This window comes from Pezoporus occidentalis, unplaced genomic scaffold, assembly GCF_034315485.1.
Source record: "Pezoporus occidentalis ecotype Australia unplaced genomic scaffold, CSIRO_AGI_Poc_V1 ctg91, whole genome shotgun sequence".
Lineage (NCBI taxonomy): Eukaryota > Metazoa > Chordata > Aves > Psittaciformes > Psittacidae > Pezoporus > Pezoporus occidentalis.
Genome location: NW_026916273.1, coordinates 1235617 through 1255654, shown reverse-complemented (window position 1 = coordinate 1255654; position 20038 = coordinate 1235617). Strand labels below are relative to the sequence as shown.

At 36.9% G+C, this 20038-nt stretch overlaps 1 protein-coding gene across 4 annotated transcripts in view; it reads left to right on the top strand.

Annotated features, from left to right (window-relative positions):
• The window catches only part of GABRG2 (gamma-aminobutyric acid type A receptor subunit gamma2), a 66877-nt gene that overhangs the window by 31905 nt on the left and 14934 nt on the right, over positions 1-20038 (top strand). Inside the window, exon 7 of one of the 4 annotated variants that reach the window (XM_062605332.1) lies at positions 18116-18328. The exons of the other annotated variants lie outside the window; for them this stretch is intronic. Within the exon in view, the coding sequence (XP_062461316.1) occupies positions 18116-18132 (17 nt within the window). The 3' untranslated portion in view covers positions 18133-18328. Of the gene's footprint in view, positions 1-18115; positions 18329-20038 lie in introns of those variants that run through there. 4 annotated transcript variants of the gene reach the window in all.

Here is a 20038-nt window from a genome sequence, read left to right as displayed (position 1 = left end):
TCGCACCTCAGGCTCCCCCTGAATAGGCAAAGCACAAAAGGCAGCAGTGTACCCTGGTGTGGCCAAAGGTCTCAATGTGCTCAGGATGAAAACTAACTTTATTTCAGCCTTAAGTCAAGTTTCTTTTATTTGCTCTTTTTCTTTTCTTTTCTGCTTGAGCCATTCTCTAATAAACTTTTTTTCTTTTTTGGGGGGGCCTGGAGGTAGAAAGCAATAAAATCTTATACTACAAGCTACAGATCCACTGATTCAGCACAGCTTGCACTGGTGAACCAAAAGCACAGACTGGGAAATAAACAGTAAAACACAGAAAGTAAAAGGATACTTTCCCATGCAAAGAAAACCTTTTCTTTTTTCAGCCATTCAAGCTCATAGTGCTCACCTGGAGTACTACCATTATGTTGCATCATTAGTTTTTAATCTGATGACACACACCAACCCTTTTAATTTGCCTTAAGAAAAAGTAACTAGCAACTAGCATGCACTTTAAAGCAGCAAAGAGTCACTCCAGCCATCACTAGATTCCTAAGAAGAAATGCTTGTGAAAGCTACTCCGGTTGCTGAGCTACTTTCAAAGACTTGCTGAGTATACAACCTTGGGGAAACATCTTGTGTATACATTTCTTTTGCTGCAGTTATCTTATGCTTGATTCCCCTTGCTCCTTTTGTTTTTATGACCATACATATGCAGAAAATTGGATTTCATTTTGATTTAGGTGCAGTATCTAAATAATTAGAAAGTGGGGAAAAAACAACCACAACAAAATAGGGATTGTAACAAATCTGGTCTGTCTACTACAGATATTTTGCTAAAGCTGGCAGAGCCTAAAGAGTGTTTATCGTTCTACTTAAGTGCCTTATTAGCATGCTGGGAACTGCATTAAGTCCACTATTCCTCAGCCAGACCCATACTCTACCTATTACTGCTCTCTTACATGCACACATTTTCAACAGTTTCTCAAAAGAAAAGAAAAAAAAATCCAAGCTTACAAATTCATTAGCAACTGATGTGCAGGCTGAGTACACAAGTTAAATGTTCGAATGCCTGTATTGCTAAAGTAAGTCTTCAGACTTTACGCAACTAATTGCAGTGCTGTGTATAATAGGATTTAGGTACCAATTAATGACTAAATGCCAATGAGCCAAGGTACAGTGGAGGAGGCAATGGGAAGATTCACAAGATCTTGGAAAGAGGACTATACTTCCAAAACTCTTCCCCAAAAGTAAATTTAGATGACAACAGAAAACAGAGAAACCTAAACACAAGAAGGGGGAACTAGAGAATATGAGATTGAACAGCTACAGACAGAAAGAGTTTGGGAACAGTGTTAAGGCATTTGAAACTGGAGTTAACTTTTCATATATTCATTTACTCCATTTCAAAACAAATTCTTGTTTTCAGCTTCATGCCCTCCAGTGACTAACAGATACTAGGCTTTGAGAGCTATGCTCACTTTGTGATTGGAAGAGAAGAGAATCAGGAAGGATGGCTGAGACTTAGTTATTACAATCTGTTACCTTTTTTCCTGTCATGCCATAGCATGAGAATATTAAAGTACATTTGAGATCTGGGCTGAGTTATGGGCAGAGAACGACAAGGACTGTTTGCGTATAAGCTTCATGAGATTTGAGGAACTTGCTGAAGTAACTACATTTATCTGCTGCTCTTCCCTTGCATGCACTGCAGAAACAAGATTAACTGAAAGGGACAGATGTGGGAATTCTATCCCTTATAATTTAGAAAATCCCAATAACAACAGAAAAAAGCAACTGGACTATTATAAACCATGCTGTCCGTTTCTTATCTGAAGTGAATCATCCTGAATTTTCAGCTTTCAAATTCAAATTCATTCCAAACTCAACATTCAAATGTGACTCTCATTTTCTTCAAAAGTCACAGACCAAGCACTAAGAGATTACTAAACTAATGAGGCCCACAGCTGGTTAACAGTGGGGTCTTAAAAGAGTTAACTCTCAAACTTCTGCCCTATGAACGTTTCATTTCATTAAGATGACTAAATAGTCTGTATATTTAATAAGATATTACACATACATATTTGGTTTTTTTTTCACTACAAACTGCTATATAAAGAGCAGTGGTTTAGTTCAGACTATTTGCAATAAAGTGCATATTAAGACATAATATAATCTGAGTTATATAAACTGCTACAGTTGACCACGTACACCTGTAAACTGAGATAGGTTTAAGATTATTGTATTATTAAGTATGTCTCTAATCTCTGCTCAAACAGTCCATATCGGTCATTTATTAAGAAGCTACCAATTCTCTTGTGTGACCTTTCTGCTCTTAGTAAAAGGCCCCATCCACTGAATGATAGTGAGGTTCTCAAATAAAAGAGGGATGAACTAATGGCATAGTCTAGAGATTTTTTTGCCAACTCCTAAAATTTGGATGGATGCTGCTATGAGTAGTGCTTATAAAAAATTATCAAGATATACAAAATCCCACTAGATTAGTACTTAATGCCTATCTGGAACATGTGGCACTTTTGGAAAAGGAAAATATGAAAATTACAAAATTTTTGATTAGTTACTTCAAATAAAGAGGAAAAGATTGTAGGAAGGAATAAGGAAGAGCACAAATACAAACAGATCAGCAGTTGTGTAAAAAATTCTGGGGACTGTAGTAGTCCATAAGTACACATGGACAGAGAATGTGATACTAATGTTGCAAAAAACCCCAAACAAACCCAAACCCACCTTTTCTGGGATGCATTAATCAGTGTTGTGTGTAAACGGGGGAGGAAAATCCACTGTCCTATTCTGAAAAACTAATGTCAAATGGTTTATTAAAAAAGTTCACTTTTAAGGCCAACATTTTAAGAAAGACAGAGGAGTGCAGGAAAGTGTAATAAGTAAAGGGTTTAGAAAACATGCCCTATGAAAACATCTGGAAGCATGGAACCAGTCTGGAAGAAAATATAATTGGCGATTATTAAAGAATTAAAACAAACACCCTGGGTTTAAACCACAACAATAATCAGCACTGCCACATAATATTTAGGGAGACTGCAGAAACCTTGAAGTCAGATTTCTTATTAAATCATACCTCAGACCAGGAGAAAAGGACTACCTTAGATCTTGATGTCCATCAAGGTGTTCCCATGAATTTCACAAAATTATTGCACAGACTGCATTTCTACTCACTATTCCACTGTTTTTGCATGTACAAAGTACTGTACTATGAAACCATTTTGTGAACATGTAATTATTCAGGACAGATGGAGCTTCTGGTATTCCCAGTTCATTTTTTTAACTGGGCAGTTCCATTTTTAGCCATGACATTGCCTATTTCTTATTCACACAGCCTGTCCTGAATTTTTAATTAGATACAAAGGCACTATAAAACTAATCGATAAATAACTATTCAACAAGCTACACAGGATCCATGCAACTGGTGAGCCAATATCTGTAAATTCCTTTTTATATTCTTCCTGTTCTGTGTTTTACAGAGCTAATCGGAACTGTGCAGCAGAGAGCGTATTGCTCATAACTGATAAACAGTGTCAAATTGGCAATTAAATATTTATCTTCCTATGCATCTATTAAATCACATAAATAGATCCAGGTCTGGTTTCTGGTTTATCAGGAAAATGTGGTCAAGGCTATTATTTTGTGGAGGAGGATGTATTTGCAGACTTCTATGTGTTAATGCTGTACTGTAATGAACTGAACTGTTGGAAGGCGTGCAGTCCCCAGAGGTTCCATGATGCTCAGAAGTCTTCTCCCTAAGTTTCTTTATTAAGTCTCAGCATGATGCAACAGGTGCACACTATATTAGAAGATCTGTGGTGGGAAATAGGCCTGATGGTAAAAAACGGCCATAGGCAGATTGCCACTATGACTAGAAATCCCTGACACCCTCATACACAGCTCCAGGTGCTGGCATGAGCTGATTACAGCCTATGGCATTGCTAGGGAGTTCCCCCTGGGAATCGAAAACTTTCCCTGTCCGAAGATTTTAATCTAGTGAACAGGTACAAGGCACTACTAGTACCAGCAATTTTGCTTTTGGCAAAATTTAAACATACTTTGTATCCACTTTGAAGAGGAGCAAATGATGACATAAGCTTTAAGTCAGAAAGCCCAGCCTAGTGTTAAATTGTTCTGTGTATTACTGTTGTCTTCACAGTTTACGAGAGAACTTATCCCAATATTCCTGTTTTTTTGAAAAGCTATATTAAATTTTACCTTAATCAAACTTGCTAAAAGAATGCTGTCTCTGTAGGATTGTGAAACATTTATGCAGTAGGCAGGCACAACGGACTGAAAGGCCTATTTTTACGTTTGCTGTTTCAAAGGAAATTCTCAGCTCTCAGCAAATACCTTAAGATAACCCTAAAATATCTGAACAGCTATACCTTAAAATATTACTCTCAACACAAATATTCTTGTCACCTGGCCAGAAAGAGAGCACTAGGGAGTAATTTTGCTTATAAATTATTCTTTCACCCCCTTTTAAACTCTCCCTTATTTTAACTCACATAAGCCACAGTTTAACATTACTGTATCCAACACATCATTATTTGAAAGAAAATACAGGAGGGCTTAGTTATTTAATTTTCATATACCACCATTATGAAGGCTCACATTTCTGTGAGCAATAGAAGGATTTTTGTTATGGTTGTAGTTTATAATAGCTTGATATTGCTGTCAGGGAATACAACCAGGCTAAGGTAACTACTCATGCATATTTTTTTGAAGGATAATTAATAAAACATATTTATGGAATATGAATAACAATATTTTATCAACCCAGATATGAATATCTGCTCAATCATTCATCAAAGCATAACAATTAATGTAAGTTTGCTAAAATTGTAACGGTTGAAAAGTTTGTTCACTGAAAATAATTAGTCTATATTTCAGGATTATGTCTTCAAAGAGTAAAGTTGTAGTACAATTGCATCCCTCCCACACCTGTTGTATACTCTACACTTTCTCATCCAAGTTGGTTAATTGTGTGGCAAATGCGTCTTTATAGATGAATTCACATGACTGCATAAATGAACTAATTCAGTAAGCAGGCTTTTTGGTTCCTCCCTGTCATGCAGACATCCCAGATCTACAAAAGTATGTTCCAGAACTGCAAAACCCATTTATCCTTATATAATCCCTGTGAGGCAGACAAGATGACAGGGACAAGCTGAGAGCTTCCTGAGAAACCAGACAATGAGTCGCAGAGGCCTCTCCTGAAATGACTGAGCAGGACTTCAGGCAACTGCATTCAGGGCTCTTCTGTACTGGCTGCTTCAGCCCTTGGCAGCATCCCAAAAGACCTGAGAAAACCTGCACAGCTGCCTTCCTGCTTCCTTTATTCACCCAAATGACTCTTTTCGACACCTGATCTAGAGTTGTTTCTGAAATCTCTGTGGGCCCATTCCTGTGACAGCACAGTAATAGGAAAATTCATGCCACCTTAACAGTAGAGGCCAAGGAGCAGAGAATTTAACACAAATGACATATCCAACAAGAAAGCCCATGGATCCAAATAATAAATGTAATTAATAGCTCATTTTGACTCGCTTTTCTGTCCCATGCTCAGTTATAAGCAATAAAAAGGATCCTTCCAGTTTATGTGGCAAATGTAGTTGCACTTCCATAATGTTAGGTGCTGTAAGACTCCTTGTAAAGAGCTTAATGTAAGCAGTGAAAACTGCCAAGCCATGGCAGTAGTGACAAAGCTTGACTGAGGACTGAGGGGCCATCACAGCTCTGGGGTTAATGCAAAACACATCCAGAGAACAAAAAGCTCCTCAACTTCACTATCTCTTTTACAGTCATGGGCTAGATCGGTATGGTTTAATAGGCAGGGGATAAAACCCCAATATTCCTGTGAAATTATTATGTTTAAAATTCTTTGAGATTGAAAGCATCTAACTTTTCTGTTCAGGTTTGTATCTGCATAGCTTCAGGTTTAGGTGTTCAAATTCACCTGCCTCTAACTAAACACATAAAGAGTTGAAAGACCCCTTGAATATTATATTTTATCTTTTGAGAGAGGTTAAAGGTTTGCTTAAAATTCCAGTGACAGTAATTCAGCCCTTTTTTACTCTCAGTCTTTCTTAGACTCAATGTCAACTGAGTCAGCCCACCAAAGTGAAATCATGACTGGCCCTGAAGAAGAGGGTTGCTGGGGCCTGAAACCTCTCTCAATCCACCCTCTCAAGAGTCTTCCCAATTGAACAGATGCTCTTGAGGGTCAAATTTATTTTCCTGAGTTTGTCTTTCTGTAGCTTTGCCATATCTGAAAGCTTGCTATAAGTTTAAACTGAGCTTTAGAAAGGTAAGGTAAAGATAAAAAGGATTAATGTCAACTAACCGAAGAATAAGGGATAATGTGGAATCTTGCAAGCATTTGCACTGAACCTAATGCAGGGTAATTGCAAAAGCATATACATGAAAGGCTTGGTTTTGTAGTAAATATGGTTTTGTGGATATAAGACAACAGTGGCTTTAAGAAATAACATTTATTAAATTCATATCAATAAAATAATTAGGTCTTTTAGATAATTTAAATTATTTAAGAATAAAGAAAAAACATCATTTTAAAATGTTTTTAATTTTAGGATGAAAATCAGCAGATTAACAGAGTGATTCTATCTCTTAAGACTTTTCCTGCAAATAACTGTGGCGCCTCTAACGCTCCTAATATATTTTCATGAGTACTGATGACTCTTTGAGACACAAAGCATATTAACATCCCCACTCCCTTTCTTAATTCCTGTTTGGTAATGAAATAATGATTCTCCATCTACTGACTGATTTTCACAGAAACTGTCACAATACCACGAAAGAAAACTCACTGTAATTTCACTCTTTGCCACTGGAGCTAGACCTATTTACAATGAACTGTGGCAAGATCTTTGATTCAAAGGATTAGACACAATGGCTTAAAGAATAATGCATATTCACAATAATTTTAGCATTAAAAAAGCTTTGAATAGTAAGCATTATTTTAAAGATTTTTCTTCATAGTGATTAAGTATGTTTAAAGTCTCAATTTAAAGAAATACATGATTTATTGTGCTGTTTAAATAATTTAACATTAAGCAATCCTGTGACAAATTGGAGGGTTCCTGAGCACTTCAGCCTTTCAGGTGCAGAGTCACAAGGTAATCTGTGCAACCTGTTCATTGATCAGCACAGCAGAGCACAGCACATTTCTCACTGTTTTATTTCTAGAACCTTTTTGTGTTAAAACCCCACATTTGTAGTGCAATGATTTTCAGCTAATTTCTTTCAGAGTTTTTTCCCCTTGGTCTTATATTACTCATCATCTTCTTGCTCTTTCAGTGGAGAAAATTAAGTTTATTGAGGATGTTGGAAGCTGATAGCTTAATGATCAGGATCTGTATAGTGCAGGGGTAGTTCCTTTGAAATAAGTTTCTATTTCCCTGGGACACATATATATCCTAAATAATAAACATATGCCTCTAAGGCTGTTTCTACACAGTTAAATCCCTTCAGTTTGCAAATGCAGTTTCTGGCTTCTCAATCTCAAGTCATTACATAGCATTTTCGGTAGCCTGCTTAGGTAAGATGCTGGTTTGTTGGGGGACGTTGTCACTGTATTTGAATAGATGTAATTGAAAGGCTGAGTGGAAGCAAGTCATACATGCCTGCATAACATGAGTATCTGAGTCAGGCAGCATTGGTGGCAGCTAATAATACCCATATCCAGCCAAATATCCCATGAAAAATGCAAATGCAACCAATTTAACATCACTAAGTTTAAAGAGATCTTACCAATAAGCTTTGATTTTTAATTTTTTTTTTGTATCAAATAAAACAGGAGAAACAAAAAGTAAATAGACTACGGTGTTAAATGAAAACATCTACAGTATGTAAAAATTTCTAAAAGTCTCCACAACACCTTGTAACTACAAAAAGTTCTACTTACATTTTTAAATGCGCTATCTACAATTCCATAAAACCATCCTATAATGTTGAGAACTCATTCTGACAGAGGAATGCAGCGGCGCAGTGTTAAGCATGGGAGTAATGTGCAAATATTTGTCATTATTGTTTAATGTTTCACAAACATCAACTCCCTCATTTTTATTGTTATAATAAATTCCTAATTGTAAATAGCATGTGTTTTAACATCACTTTTTTCATCAAGGCATAATCGTCCTCGTTTTCATGTATACCACAGAAGCTATAAATATGCCACTTACCTCAGAAAGTGATAGAGTCTATTAAGTGAGCTCTTTGTTACTCTCAAGAAGACTGCATAATTAAGGTTAAGGAGCTGCAGGATAAAATTTATGTAATAATACTTCCTTGCATCATGCCCTACATAAGAGAACTTACCAACATGCCACCGCACCCTTCGTGTGTGTCAGTGCCACTGATTAGGAATGATCATGAAACTAGTCAACAAATTGCCATTTGTTCTTTCTTGCGTATAGTTCTATGAATAAAAAAAACAGTCAAAACACTATTGCAAATAATGTGCTCTTGCTGACTGTACTCAACTGCTTTTCTTTTAATCTTGAGAATAAGAGTTTGAAGAGGAAGTAGAGTCATATTATGTAGGTAACACAGTCATACAAGTTGCTTCTGTTCTCTGAGTCCGTAGGTTAAGCCCCCCCAAAAAAAACTCTCTTCATTTACCACCTTCCAAAAATCCTAAATGAGTTCATACCCTGTCCATTCAAATTACTGATAGCAACAACTATTTTACCTTACTTAACATCCGTTCTCTAGTTATGCAAAACACAAAATATACAGTCAACAAATTAATAGTGACTTCTTAGAAGGTTTTCTGCTCTTTCTCAGTAAAATTTATTTAAAAACAAGCTAAAACAAGTTGGAATACTTCCAACCACCGTTGTAGTTCACCAAAAATTCTTTTCTTACATCATTGTACCAAACTACTGGTCTGGAACAGAGCTATTAGATTGATCCAGCTGCAAAATCATAAAGTGAAACAACAATGCCTTGGAATTGCATAGCTTCACTTTGGTTGTACAAGTGCAGTAGCAATAACCAGGGCAGTTCATGACAGCATGCTGTCACTTCAGCTATGTTTGCTCTACTGCTAAGGATCTGAGCTATGAAATAAGAGTTCTCGAATAACTGTCAACATTTCTAGTCATCCTGTAATAATATTATTGAATATGAAGAAAAGAAATTACTTTTATTTTTTTTTTTTAATAGTAATTGTCGAAAAACTGTGTAACTAGGTTTAGATGAGTTGGGAAGGAAAAAGTCTCTACCTCTTATCTCTTTCTGTCTGGCTCACCTCATTCCTACTGCCACATCCTTTAAAGTTTATAATGGATTTTTGTTTCCTTGTGTGATAAGAGATTTTTCTCTAGGGGAAAAAAAAATTCTGTGAGCAGAGGGGCTTATTTCTTACAGTTTTGCATCTCATGGCTGCACGGCAGAATTCCTTACTGCCTAATGAACATGTACATGCCAACTGAAGCTTTTTCAGCAGCTGAAGCATTCGTTGCAGGTGTTCTCCAAGACATTTCTCTAGAGTCTAACAGGAACCAAATTCATGGCTTAACCTCTCTTGGGAGGAAAAGTGTAAGGGGTGGCTGATGTTGTGGAAAACAATAGGGGACCATTACACAAGTCCCTCAGATCCCTCTACCTGTCTTTTTGAAACTTCGCAGCTTCTGTCTTAATAGTTATAACTAATCCTTATAATCAGAATTACAAGCAAGGAGGACCTAGAATAATAAACCCTTTCTCTTAGAGGAAGAGGATAAAAAGCAATACGCTTCTCTAAATTTTAACAAAAGCTTTACCAGTACCAGTTTTGTGGTTTACAAAGAAAAAAAAACAAACAAAAAGCTATTCAGTATCGGTTTCATTTTTAATTACATTTCACATGTCATTGTAATTCCAACCTCTGGATGGGACTCAAGCTCTATGAGCCAAAATATCACAATAATATTGAGAATTAAACTGAAATGAGGAAACAACTGAAATAATCTGAGATGTGCACAGCCCAATATATTTAGGTCCAAAAATGCCAATTATTATATGCACAGTTCAGATAACAGTTTGGATTTGTTGTGTGGAATTAGAGAGTAATTTTCTATCGTAGACTGAACTTTTGCATGAAGATTCTCTATCGGACTTGAGAACAAATATTTTACATATAAATGTTCTTGAAATAATATACTGCTCCTGCACCTCTGAAAATGAAAAAAATCAGCCCAAGCTAGTCCTTCATATACAGAGCCAAAAAGACTAGGCTACTTAAATGAAGGAGCTTTATTCCACCCGTACTAGTTAAAATCAAAGATAAACATATGATAATTGTTACTATGCCTGCCTGAATGCTGTACCACAGGTACCACCCCCATGCACAAATCTTAAAATACAATATAAAAACATAGTTAAAGGAAAAACAAACCTTTCAGAAAAAGACAATGAAGAATACAATTTTTTTTCTATGGCAAAACTCTAATTATAATTCCCTTGCTCTGGATATACAAACTTTTTTTTTCTTCCAGATATAACTTCCATGATAGTGGAATTTTAATCCAAGATCAGGGTAGCTTGCTCTTAACACAACTAAACAACAAATAGATTGGTTCCCCTTAAGAGATGCTTGAAAGAGCTTTGCTTACACCTGTGTTCGTATTTTCAAACACTCACTTTGCTTAAAAAGGTTTTTCTCATAGTTGTTAGGATCAAGAAAAGGGAGGAAAGTAAATCAGTAAAACATGTATTTTTCAAAACCTACCATCAGTCATCTTCTTTTGAACTTATTCTACTTCTAGAAATGATAAAATGTTTAAAATTCATCTAGCTGGGAACTGTTGGGATGCAATTTGAGAACACTGCTGTCATTTCCACAGTGAAAACTAAAAGTCATGACAAAAAGCAAACCTCCAACTTCTCCTTTTCACTCCACTGAAGTATTTTAAATTCTTACTTGGCTTTGGCTACCCCTTCTCTTCCACCTGCACTATTTGCATATGAATGGCAAAGCACTTGCTGGGAAATGGGGCTAGCAGACCTGGACCAGGCAGGAGGCCTGCTCCTGGGCACCACGCAGTGCTGCATTTCATGATGGGAATGTTGGTTTCTTGAAGGAAATGCAGTGGCATTTCCATATCCACAGCCTTTCCTGAAAACTATGAGCCCCTTCAAAGCAAGCATTGTTTTGCTGGATGTGAGACGTTATTGCTTGCAGTTTTATTGCTTTGCCTCTTAGGTTTTGAGTATCCTTGTCTCTTATGGCATCTGACCTTACATCATAACTAACTTTGTCTCATAGGGAATCTCTATAACAAGCTGCTCCTGCAAGATAAGGATGATCATTGCATCATTTCTGCATCCAACCTGTCATCTCAAACCTCAATTTTTTTATGGTAGCAACCTTCATGAATATATACAAAAGGCATCTTAACCTTTTTCTGGTGCCTAACACCAGTTGCAGCCTTATCTCTCCACGAAGTTACAAACACAGCACCTGAACTTCTAAAAAACAATGTAGGTGACCTTACAAAGATCTAACTTCCAATGACTTCACCTTACATTACCAATGTGGAGGGTACACCCCACAGTTCTGCAGGACTCCAAATGCATCCTTCTCTGTATGCCACACAGTATTTCAGATGCAGAATTGCCAGTTCACTTCTAAAAGCTTTGCAGGACATAACTTTTTCAAACACTAAAAGAAGAAAGCCTGAAAAAGACTTAGCCCATGGGATTCACAGTGTAATAACCTCACTTTTAAAGAAAGATTAAGAGGTTGCACTTCCTGGCCTGAAAACATACAATGTGATGACATTCACACTGCAACATGGAATGGAGACTCTCAGGGGAACCTGTTTTGCAGTAGTTGTGAATGTTATCCTGAATATGTCTATTTCAGAAACAGTTCTTCAAAGGTCTCCTCTTGAAAAGGTCAAACCACTTAAATACCTTGTAGGATTTGGACTAGGGTGATTACATACATCTAGAAGCTTTACCTTTATTCCTGTGAAGCTGGTAACAGAAACTTCAAGATGGTATCTGTCGTCTTCAAAGAATTTTCTTACCTCCTAAGCTTGATCTGTTTGACTTCAAATGGCAATACTGGTTATAAATTATTCATGAATCATAGCTGTCTCTTGAGACATGATCTTCAAACTAAGCATCCTCTTCATCTCTATTCTTCCCTTCAGGCCTGTTGCATGCAGGCCTGTGGCCTGTCTTGCTCTCGGCAATAAGTATAGTTTTAGAACATCATCTCATTTTTTGCCATTTTTCATAGTTTTCTCTTTCACTACCTCTGATACCATATTTTCTTTTACCTCTGTATTTACTATTGTAACCATAACCTACTTCCTTCTGCTTCAGTGCCTTTTATTTCTTCTTGTTCTATGATTTTAAAAATAATTTCCCACCTCTTCTAATAGCTGAAGAGAATCTGAGTTTGACAGCTTCTTTTTCTTTACTCCAACTTTACTTTATACCCAATGTCAATAATATCCTCCTAGAAAGCTCAAGAGACTAAAAATACACTCAAAAACGTTTGCCACCTCCTTTCTTAGCATATAAATAACTGTTCTATTAAAGCTAGTTTTTTTCCTTTTCATTTCCTCTCCAATCACACCTTAGACTATTTTGCAACACCTACTTTTACCAGCGGATGTTTCTGCTGTTACGTTAGCTGTGATTGTGAACAAGATTAATTTGCACATCGCTGGAATTTTGCACCTGGTTTCTGCAAGACAAAATCCTTATGAAACCAGAAACAATTTGGAATCTGCACACAGAGCAGGCATTTACCTCAGGCAGACTGATAGCAGGAGGATGGATATAGTGGCTACTTCTCAAACATTATTCCTACAATAGCCTTTTCCAGAGGAATGTCTCAAATTGGAAAACAAATCCATTTCTGGTATTTTTCTTTAAAATTGACTTAAGCAGTTATAAAAACCCCAGAAATATGATTCAGATATTTTACTTTCAAAAGTCATATGTGTGAACTCTGGAGCACTCTTCTGCTAATCTGGCAATATCTTACAGCAATATAATGGATTTATCTACTTAAGAATATGGAACAAAATGTTTCTGAAATTCTTCCACATTTCTCATTAGAAAAATAGTTTTTGGAGGTAAGTGGCTTGCTTAGATGTTGTAAAGAATGGTTCTAATACCTTTTAGACATTTACGCAGTGTTGACAATAAAAGTTATTCTCAAATAAGTGAGCCTAAATACAGATCAGATTCTTCTAATGAAAATCATTCTGAGCTTTTGTGTGTAGGAGTTATGTTATTTTAAAAGCTTTTTAAAAGTCGCATATGCAATATATGTGACTTTGCATCATGTATATTACATAAATAAATGATCCTTTATTAAGCTCTAAATCCTAGTAGTGACTATCTTGAAGCAGATACATACCTTCCTGAAACACATACATGTACATGAAAGATGTAACGGGAGTACTCTGCTGCAATATAGGTATTTGCATGGAGACAAGTACATCTCATGTGGGACAGAATGTACTTGTGCAAGACAGCATGTACTGCTCAGAAAGAGGGTAGGCAACAGATATATGCTCACTGTGACAGAAAAGTCTGTTCTTCCCAAGCCTTGAATAGACCATGCAAAATAAAGAAAAGTTGGCTTATGAGCAATGCAGACCTCTGTAACAGCTAAGCACAGCATATTTTTCAGGATTCCTACATTTCAGATTAGAAAACTGATTAATTTTGCGTCCCATTCATTCTCTCATTGCCCTTCCAACCACTCTGAACTGGGGTTACTCTACTATGATACACATACACAGGAAGAGCAACTCTTCCTGGTGTAACAACTTGCATGTTTATCTTATAATGCAGGTGAATACTAAGATAAGCACTGGAATTCCTGCACAAGTACTGGTAAATCTTAAACATGAAGTTAGCATTAGAACTCATTTAAGCAAGGTGTGTGCTAACATACTTTCTTCCTGACTGTGTATCTGGGTAAACAACAGGTTTCTGAAGAACTTAGTATGTCAACAAGTAGAGTGGAAAGCTGACTGGGAGTATTCCCTGCAGAATTCTTCAAGCTTTTCAACACTGAAAGCCTTTATGATAAAACCATGAATTTTTAAGCAACAGAATTATCTTTTGCCATGTAATTTCATTTTAAGTCAATATCCAACAGAGGCAAATAACGGAAGTTTAAAATGTACTTGTGTACTGCTGCCAGCTGTATCTGGCATTGATAAAAGGAACTGAAAATTGTGGACGGTCTCTCTCAATGGCATAATCACTACCTGGTTCATGCACTTACATTTTAATTAACTACAAAATTAATGATTTGTTTACCTTCAACTACATCGGGGTATCCTGTCAGAATCAGGAGTATCAGGAAATTCAAAATTACCATAATCACTCAAGAACCCATCTAATCTAGTGCTGAGCCAGATCCTGAATATAGGCAGATTTTTCACTGGGAGGTGCAGGGATTCAATCCTAGACGGCAATGAAATAATGCACCTCTCATGTATGCACTGCCTTTAATATTTTTGTATTTTGTAAGCCCCTATGCATGAGATTTTTATTCTTTCCCAAAATTCTGCTTTGTGAATTTTCATATCATCTTTAGGTGTCACTTTGTTTCCATATATATGTTTTGCATAAAAAAAATTTCAAAGCATACAGCCTGTTTGGTTCTTTTCTGGCAACCCAAGAACATGACAAGACATGAGTGTGACAAAACTGGGTTATGTTTGTTTGTTTCTTGTTTTTTAAGGAAAAAAAAAAGTTTGAAAAATGCAGAAAATGTCAAGCCAATCTTTATAGCACTGATTATGGGCTCTGATTTTAAATAGGAATATTAGTGAGTTTATTTTATTTTGCTTATTTGTATGCCCATATCTACCTTGGTAATTTTTAATATCACCAGAAACAGAATAATAATACTCAAACACTTTCAAGTTTCCTTTTGGGTGAGAAGACACAGAACAATTCCTACATAAGCATAAATCTAAGTCACAGTACTACATAATTAAAATATTATTTTTCTTTTCATGCACTTCCATTAAATGTTTCACATAAGTTTAGAGCAAAATCTGCCAGATGTTGTTGTGTGCACATGTTCCAGAGAACCTCCATAGGAGGAAAGATGGGTTTAGAGAAGAAATAATTGTCCTACAGCTGTTGAGTGAGAGAGCTGGGCCTAGACCCTATCTTGCTTGCTGCTTCAAGTGTCCTAATCAATAATCTACACTCCTTTGAGATATTTTTGGGCTATATTGTTTTCCAATAAGACACTTTACTTTGTATCTTTGTTAGGTTCTTGTGCTCAAAGTAATCTTTTATTACTACTCTTCCCTTGCTCTCTGAAGCCCATAGCATTTGGCTTCTGAACTAAACTCTGAAGAAAGTTGAGTTTGATGTGTATTACTTTTGCTTCTTGATGTTTTGCCTTCCAGGATCTCATACCCGGGTGAATTTCAGTCTTTTCTTGGTTACTTAGATTGCTTTCCTGGGGGTTTAAAACTAACTATTCACTGATGAAATCTTATAAAATATTAAAAAGAAGCCAAAAATAAATTGAATTGAAGTTCTAAAAAAACCCAACCAACCAAGTGCTGGAAGTCAAGCAATCAGGCATGCTGTAATCGTCCCAGCATCCCTCAGGCTCTTTGTTTATGGTACTGTCTTTCCAGTAATCTCCGTGTGCATTTAGTGGAAGCGAGATGCTGGTTCAAGTGGTACTTGTATAAATATTTCTTCTGCTGGGGGGGGTTCAGGCAGAATGCATCTGTGAAATCTGTAGCTCCCCTGCAGAACACTGTCTCCATGCAGTCATGCTTTCTCTCCTCTGGAGAAGAAGTAGAAGAAAACATACGGTTTTATTGCAGCCTCAGGTTATGTAATACTGTCTCCTGGCTCTGAAAATAACTGGAAACATCAAGATCAAAGATTAAATGTACTGTATCCTCAAATTCCTTTTCTCTCGGGATGGAAGGCTTTCAAAGGAATTTCAGAATGACCTTTGCCATGCAAGACAATTTATAGAGATGTAAAAGCAAATCCTAGAAATGGTGTTTTATAAACTGCGTTAGCTCTGTCCAGTCATTTCAGCAAACGGGACATGCACAAAGCTCATTAAACAGTACTGATTTCAAGGGAGTCTTCTAAACTTCCTGTAACACTATTGCTATTTAGGCCAAAAGTATTACTTTCTTTTCTTCTGTTACGTCATTCTCTCATTAGGTCTGTATCTAACTCTCAGCCACTTCTGAAATTTTATAAAGCCTGCAGAAGAGTACATAGAAGGCATGAAGGTTTCCTGTTCAGCCAGTCTGGGAGCAGTTCTGCCCACAGACTCAGCCACTGACCACAAACAGAGCCTGGTGCCTTATATCAGATTTATGACACCATAAAGAGAATTGGCCCTCCTAAGATCTGACTCCCTTTGTGAGCTGCCTGTTCCTTTTGGATTGACCATTTGCCTTCTACTTTTTTATTTCAGGTACTTCATGTCAGCAGTTTTTAACCTAGGCCACCTTTAGCTTAATTCCCATTTTTGCATCTCACATTTATGTCGTTACCCCTGGAGATGCCCACACTCACTTTTCACACAAAGCTTTTGCAGTTATCTAGGAAGTCCCAATATGTAAGCCCATGATATAGTGCAAATGTTGTGCTTTACCGCCTCTGTAAAACAAAACCAGCCACCATTTGGTGCTTTTTAATGATGCAAACTGCTGAAAATTTCAACATGCTAAAATTTACATAGGTTTGATAATTCTAATTTCATGCCATTTCATCATCCTTATAGCGTGTTTGATCTAAAGTACCATCACTTCATGCTGTGAAGTATGGAAACCACTTCTTTCCTATTCTCCCTATATGTAAAAGCAGACAGGGTTGGGTGTTGCTAGGAAGTGATTGTACCATCTGGATACCTTGAAATGAATGAAATATCATAAAACATGCTTCTTATTTGCTCACATTGGTGATTTCACCATATCTCAAAACCTTCATTATTATGAATTATTATGATAATAGGTCAAATATCCATAATTAATCAAGTCATTGCTTTAAACATGCATGCAGCTCTTAGCCAGAGGTGCATAAATATTTTGAAGCAGACAGCTTTTTCATATAACAACCAGACATCCAAAAGGGCCAAGGACAAAGGATACCCAACTGTTTCAGGCACAAGAAGATTTCTAACAGAGTAGCATCACAACTGGTTGTGTTATCGCAAAATCGTGGGTCTTTGCTTCCTCACGTTACTTGGGATTTTGGTCATTCTCACATTTTCCAATTTTCTGCCACAGTAAATCAAACAGGTTATTTAGAAACCTAACCATTCCTAATGATTCCTAATGATTCAGAGATGAGATGCTGAGCTTTCATCCCGGGCTGATGCTTCCTAAGTAGGAGGGGAAGGTAGTGGGAAAGGGAGCAGAAGGTTGTATAATTTGCAGATTATTTACACAGTGGAGCATAATGGTTCACTCACAGCAGTTGCAACCTATTACATCATGCTGCTGCCACATCTGAACACTAATCCTGCACAGTAAAAATCCTGTTTGCTAATGCCAGTGTAGTATCTTAGCTGCCATCAAAAACAAACAAAAAAGACCAGTTGTTTGTAATTATGTCCCAAAATATGAAAAAATGACATCACATGCAAATATACAGGGTCAGTAATGTTCATCTTCCCTTTGACCTTCCAGTATTCATTGCTAGAACCTCAGAAACAAGCACACCTAAATTTACCTTCAATCCCTTCCTACATTTTCACATACTGATATTTTTCAGCAACAAGAAATTATTAGGGTGAATCTTGTCTCTGTGAATTCAAAGGGAAGGTGGGAACAACAGTAAAAGATTTTAATTACTCTCTAGTGACATTACATTCTTTCCTCTATAATTAGACACTAATGAGAAACGGAACACATTCTGTCAAATGAACTGAGAAAACAGCATTTCAAGTGGAATGAGTGGCCAAGGACCAAACAAAATTTAGAACTGTGGGGCAGAAAGTCATGTCATATATAAGGAAATTTCATTTGCTTGGATGGCTGTAATGATCCATCTCATTTTGCAGGAGTTTCATCAGCTGGGTTGTCATTACACACAAACATAAACTAATTCCAGTTCTCTCCTCCTGCTCCCGCAGGAAATCAAGGTGTTTGATATCAAGCACATTCACATAGAGACACACACGTTACTCTTTAAAAACAGGAAAAGAAAACAAAAAGAGAAAATCTCCTCCCACCCTCTGCCCCCACCCTTCTGTGCAATGCAGTCAGGATTCATCCTTTGGAATGTAAATTGAAATCCAGGCTTGCAGCTATCTGAATCCCAGAGATAATCTTGTATAAATGGACTACAGTGCAAGCTCTGTCAAAAGTCTTAATATTGTTTTGCCTCATTACATAATCAAGCTCTAATCACTGCTTAGGAATGGGTATTTAGCACTGGGATGAAATCACAGTGCAGTTGCTACACTGTACCATCCATGACCATGAATCAACCCATTCTTTATGCAATGCCCAGGCAGAATGAGTGCCAAACATCATGTAGAGAATGGCACCGCCTCAATCCTTCAAGTCCGTTACAAGCAAACATCTACAATGCAATGACAGATTTTCCTTCTTTCTTTGCCCTAAAGGCCAAACATTCACTGTATTTTATTCACATCATGACTTCCCTATGACGCAATAGTGGTATTTTGCTGTTGAAACTCAGAGGGAAAGAGATTGTTGAGCATTTTTGAAAATGAAGAAACTTCATTATTTCTTGAAACTGTCTGGCCCTTCTGCAGTCTAAAAATGAGCCAGTGGAAGGAAAGAAAACTGTGAAGGACAGAAACAATGAAAAAAGTATTTGGCAAAGGAGATAATGAGAAGGTTTCATGGTCAGATATCTAGGGTACAGCTCTTTCTGATTTTGCATTTCACCAGACTTCTCATTTCTGGCTGTGGACACCAATAAATCTCACAAATATCAGCTTATGTTCTGCACTGTGATCAAGTTTCCACTGTATCTTTATGAAAATTCACTCATGCTCAGTGATCAAATACTTCTGCAAAAATTATTTGCCTGTGATATATGTAAAAAACATGAACTGGAAGAGCTCAGATCATCTCTTCATGCAATAAATGACCAATTTTAGAAGTACTGTTTACTTAGTACTAAACTAGGCAACACTTAAGGACTTGCTGATCTGTTGTAAGAAGAAAAAAAAAAAGTAAAAAATAGGTCACTTCAGGTTTTATACAAGAAAATAATTTGAATAGGTTGAACCTGAATCCTCACAGAAAACTGTGTGTTTACAACAAATATTGTGTTTTCCTCATACCACTGTAACGGTGCAAGACATCACACTGAACTGCATTCTGAGGCTGAGTCAGTACGCTCACCAAGACAAGTAAATTGCAAATACAGACCCTGTCAAGGCAAGAAGAGAGATGGGGACAAAAGTGAAAGGAAGATGTATCAGGACAAAAACACTAATATTAAACTATTTCTTAAACTAGGATTTTTCATCCTAGATTAGAGCTGCAGTGTACAATGTAGACCATAGGCTGACACAGCCCTAAAGTGAGACAGAAAGGTCTAACTCTGCTCTCCCATTCTCCCCGCATTCCTGCCTTTCCTGCGGGCAGTAATCCAGCTGCTGCTGAGCAGTTCTGGTACCATCACCTGTTTTGACATGAATGAGAAAAGGCTTTGCCCCTGTTCCCTTTTTGTTTTATTTTTACACTTGTAGAAGGTTTTGGGTCACCCTACTGCCCTCCAGTATGCCAGAAGTGGAAGAAGGGCACACAGTCTGAAGAAAACTGGTTGTTTTGCAGGGAATTTTACAGAAAATATGTATGCAAATGGCATTAAGCATGACTTATTTTTTTAAAGAAGGATGCATTTAAGATTTTTTTGGTCCTATTTCCTATTTTTATAGTCAACACTGATCCAGTAGGTTGCCATTTTAAGAGTTAGGGAGAAAGACAAGTACTGGATTCAGTAACATTTGGGTGCTTCGCTGCAGCTCGGAACTGTAAGGCACTGAACTAATACACAGCAAGATGCACTAATGCCA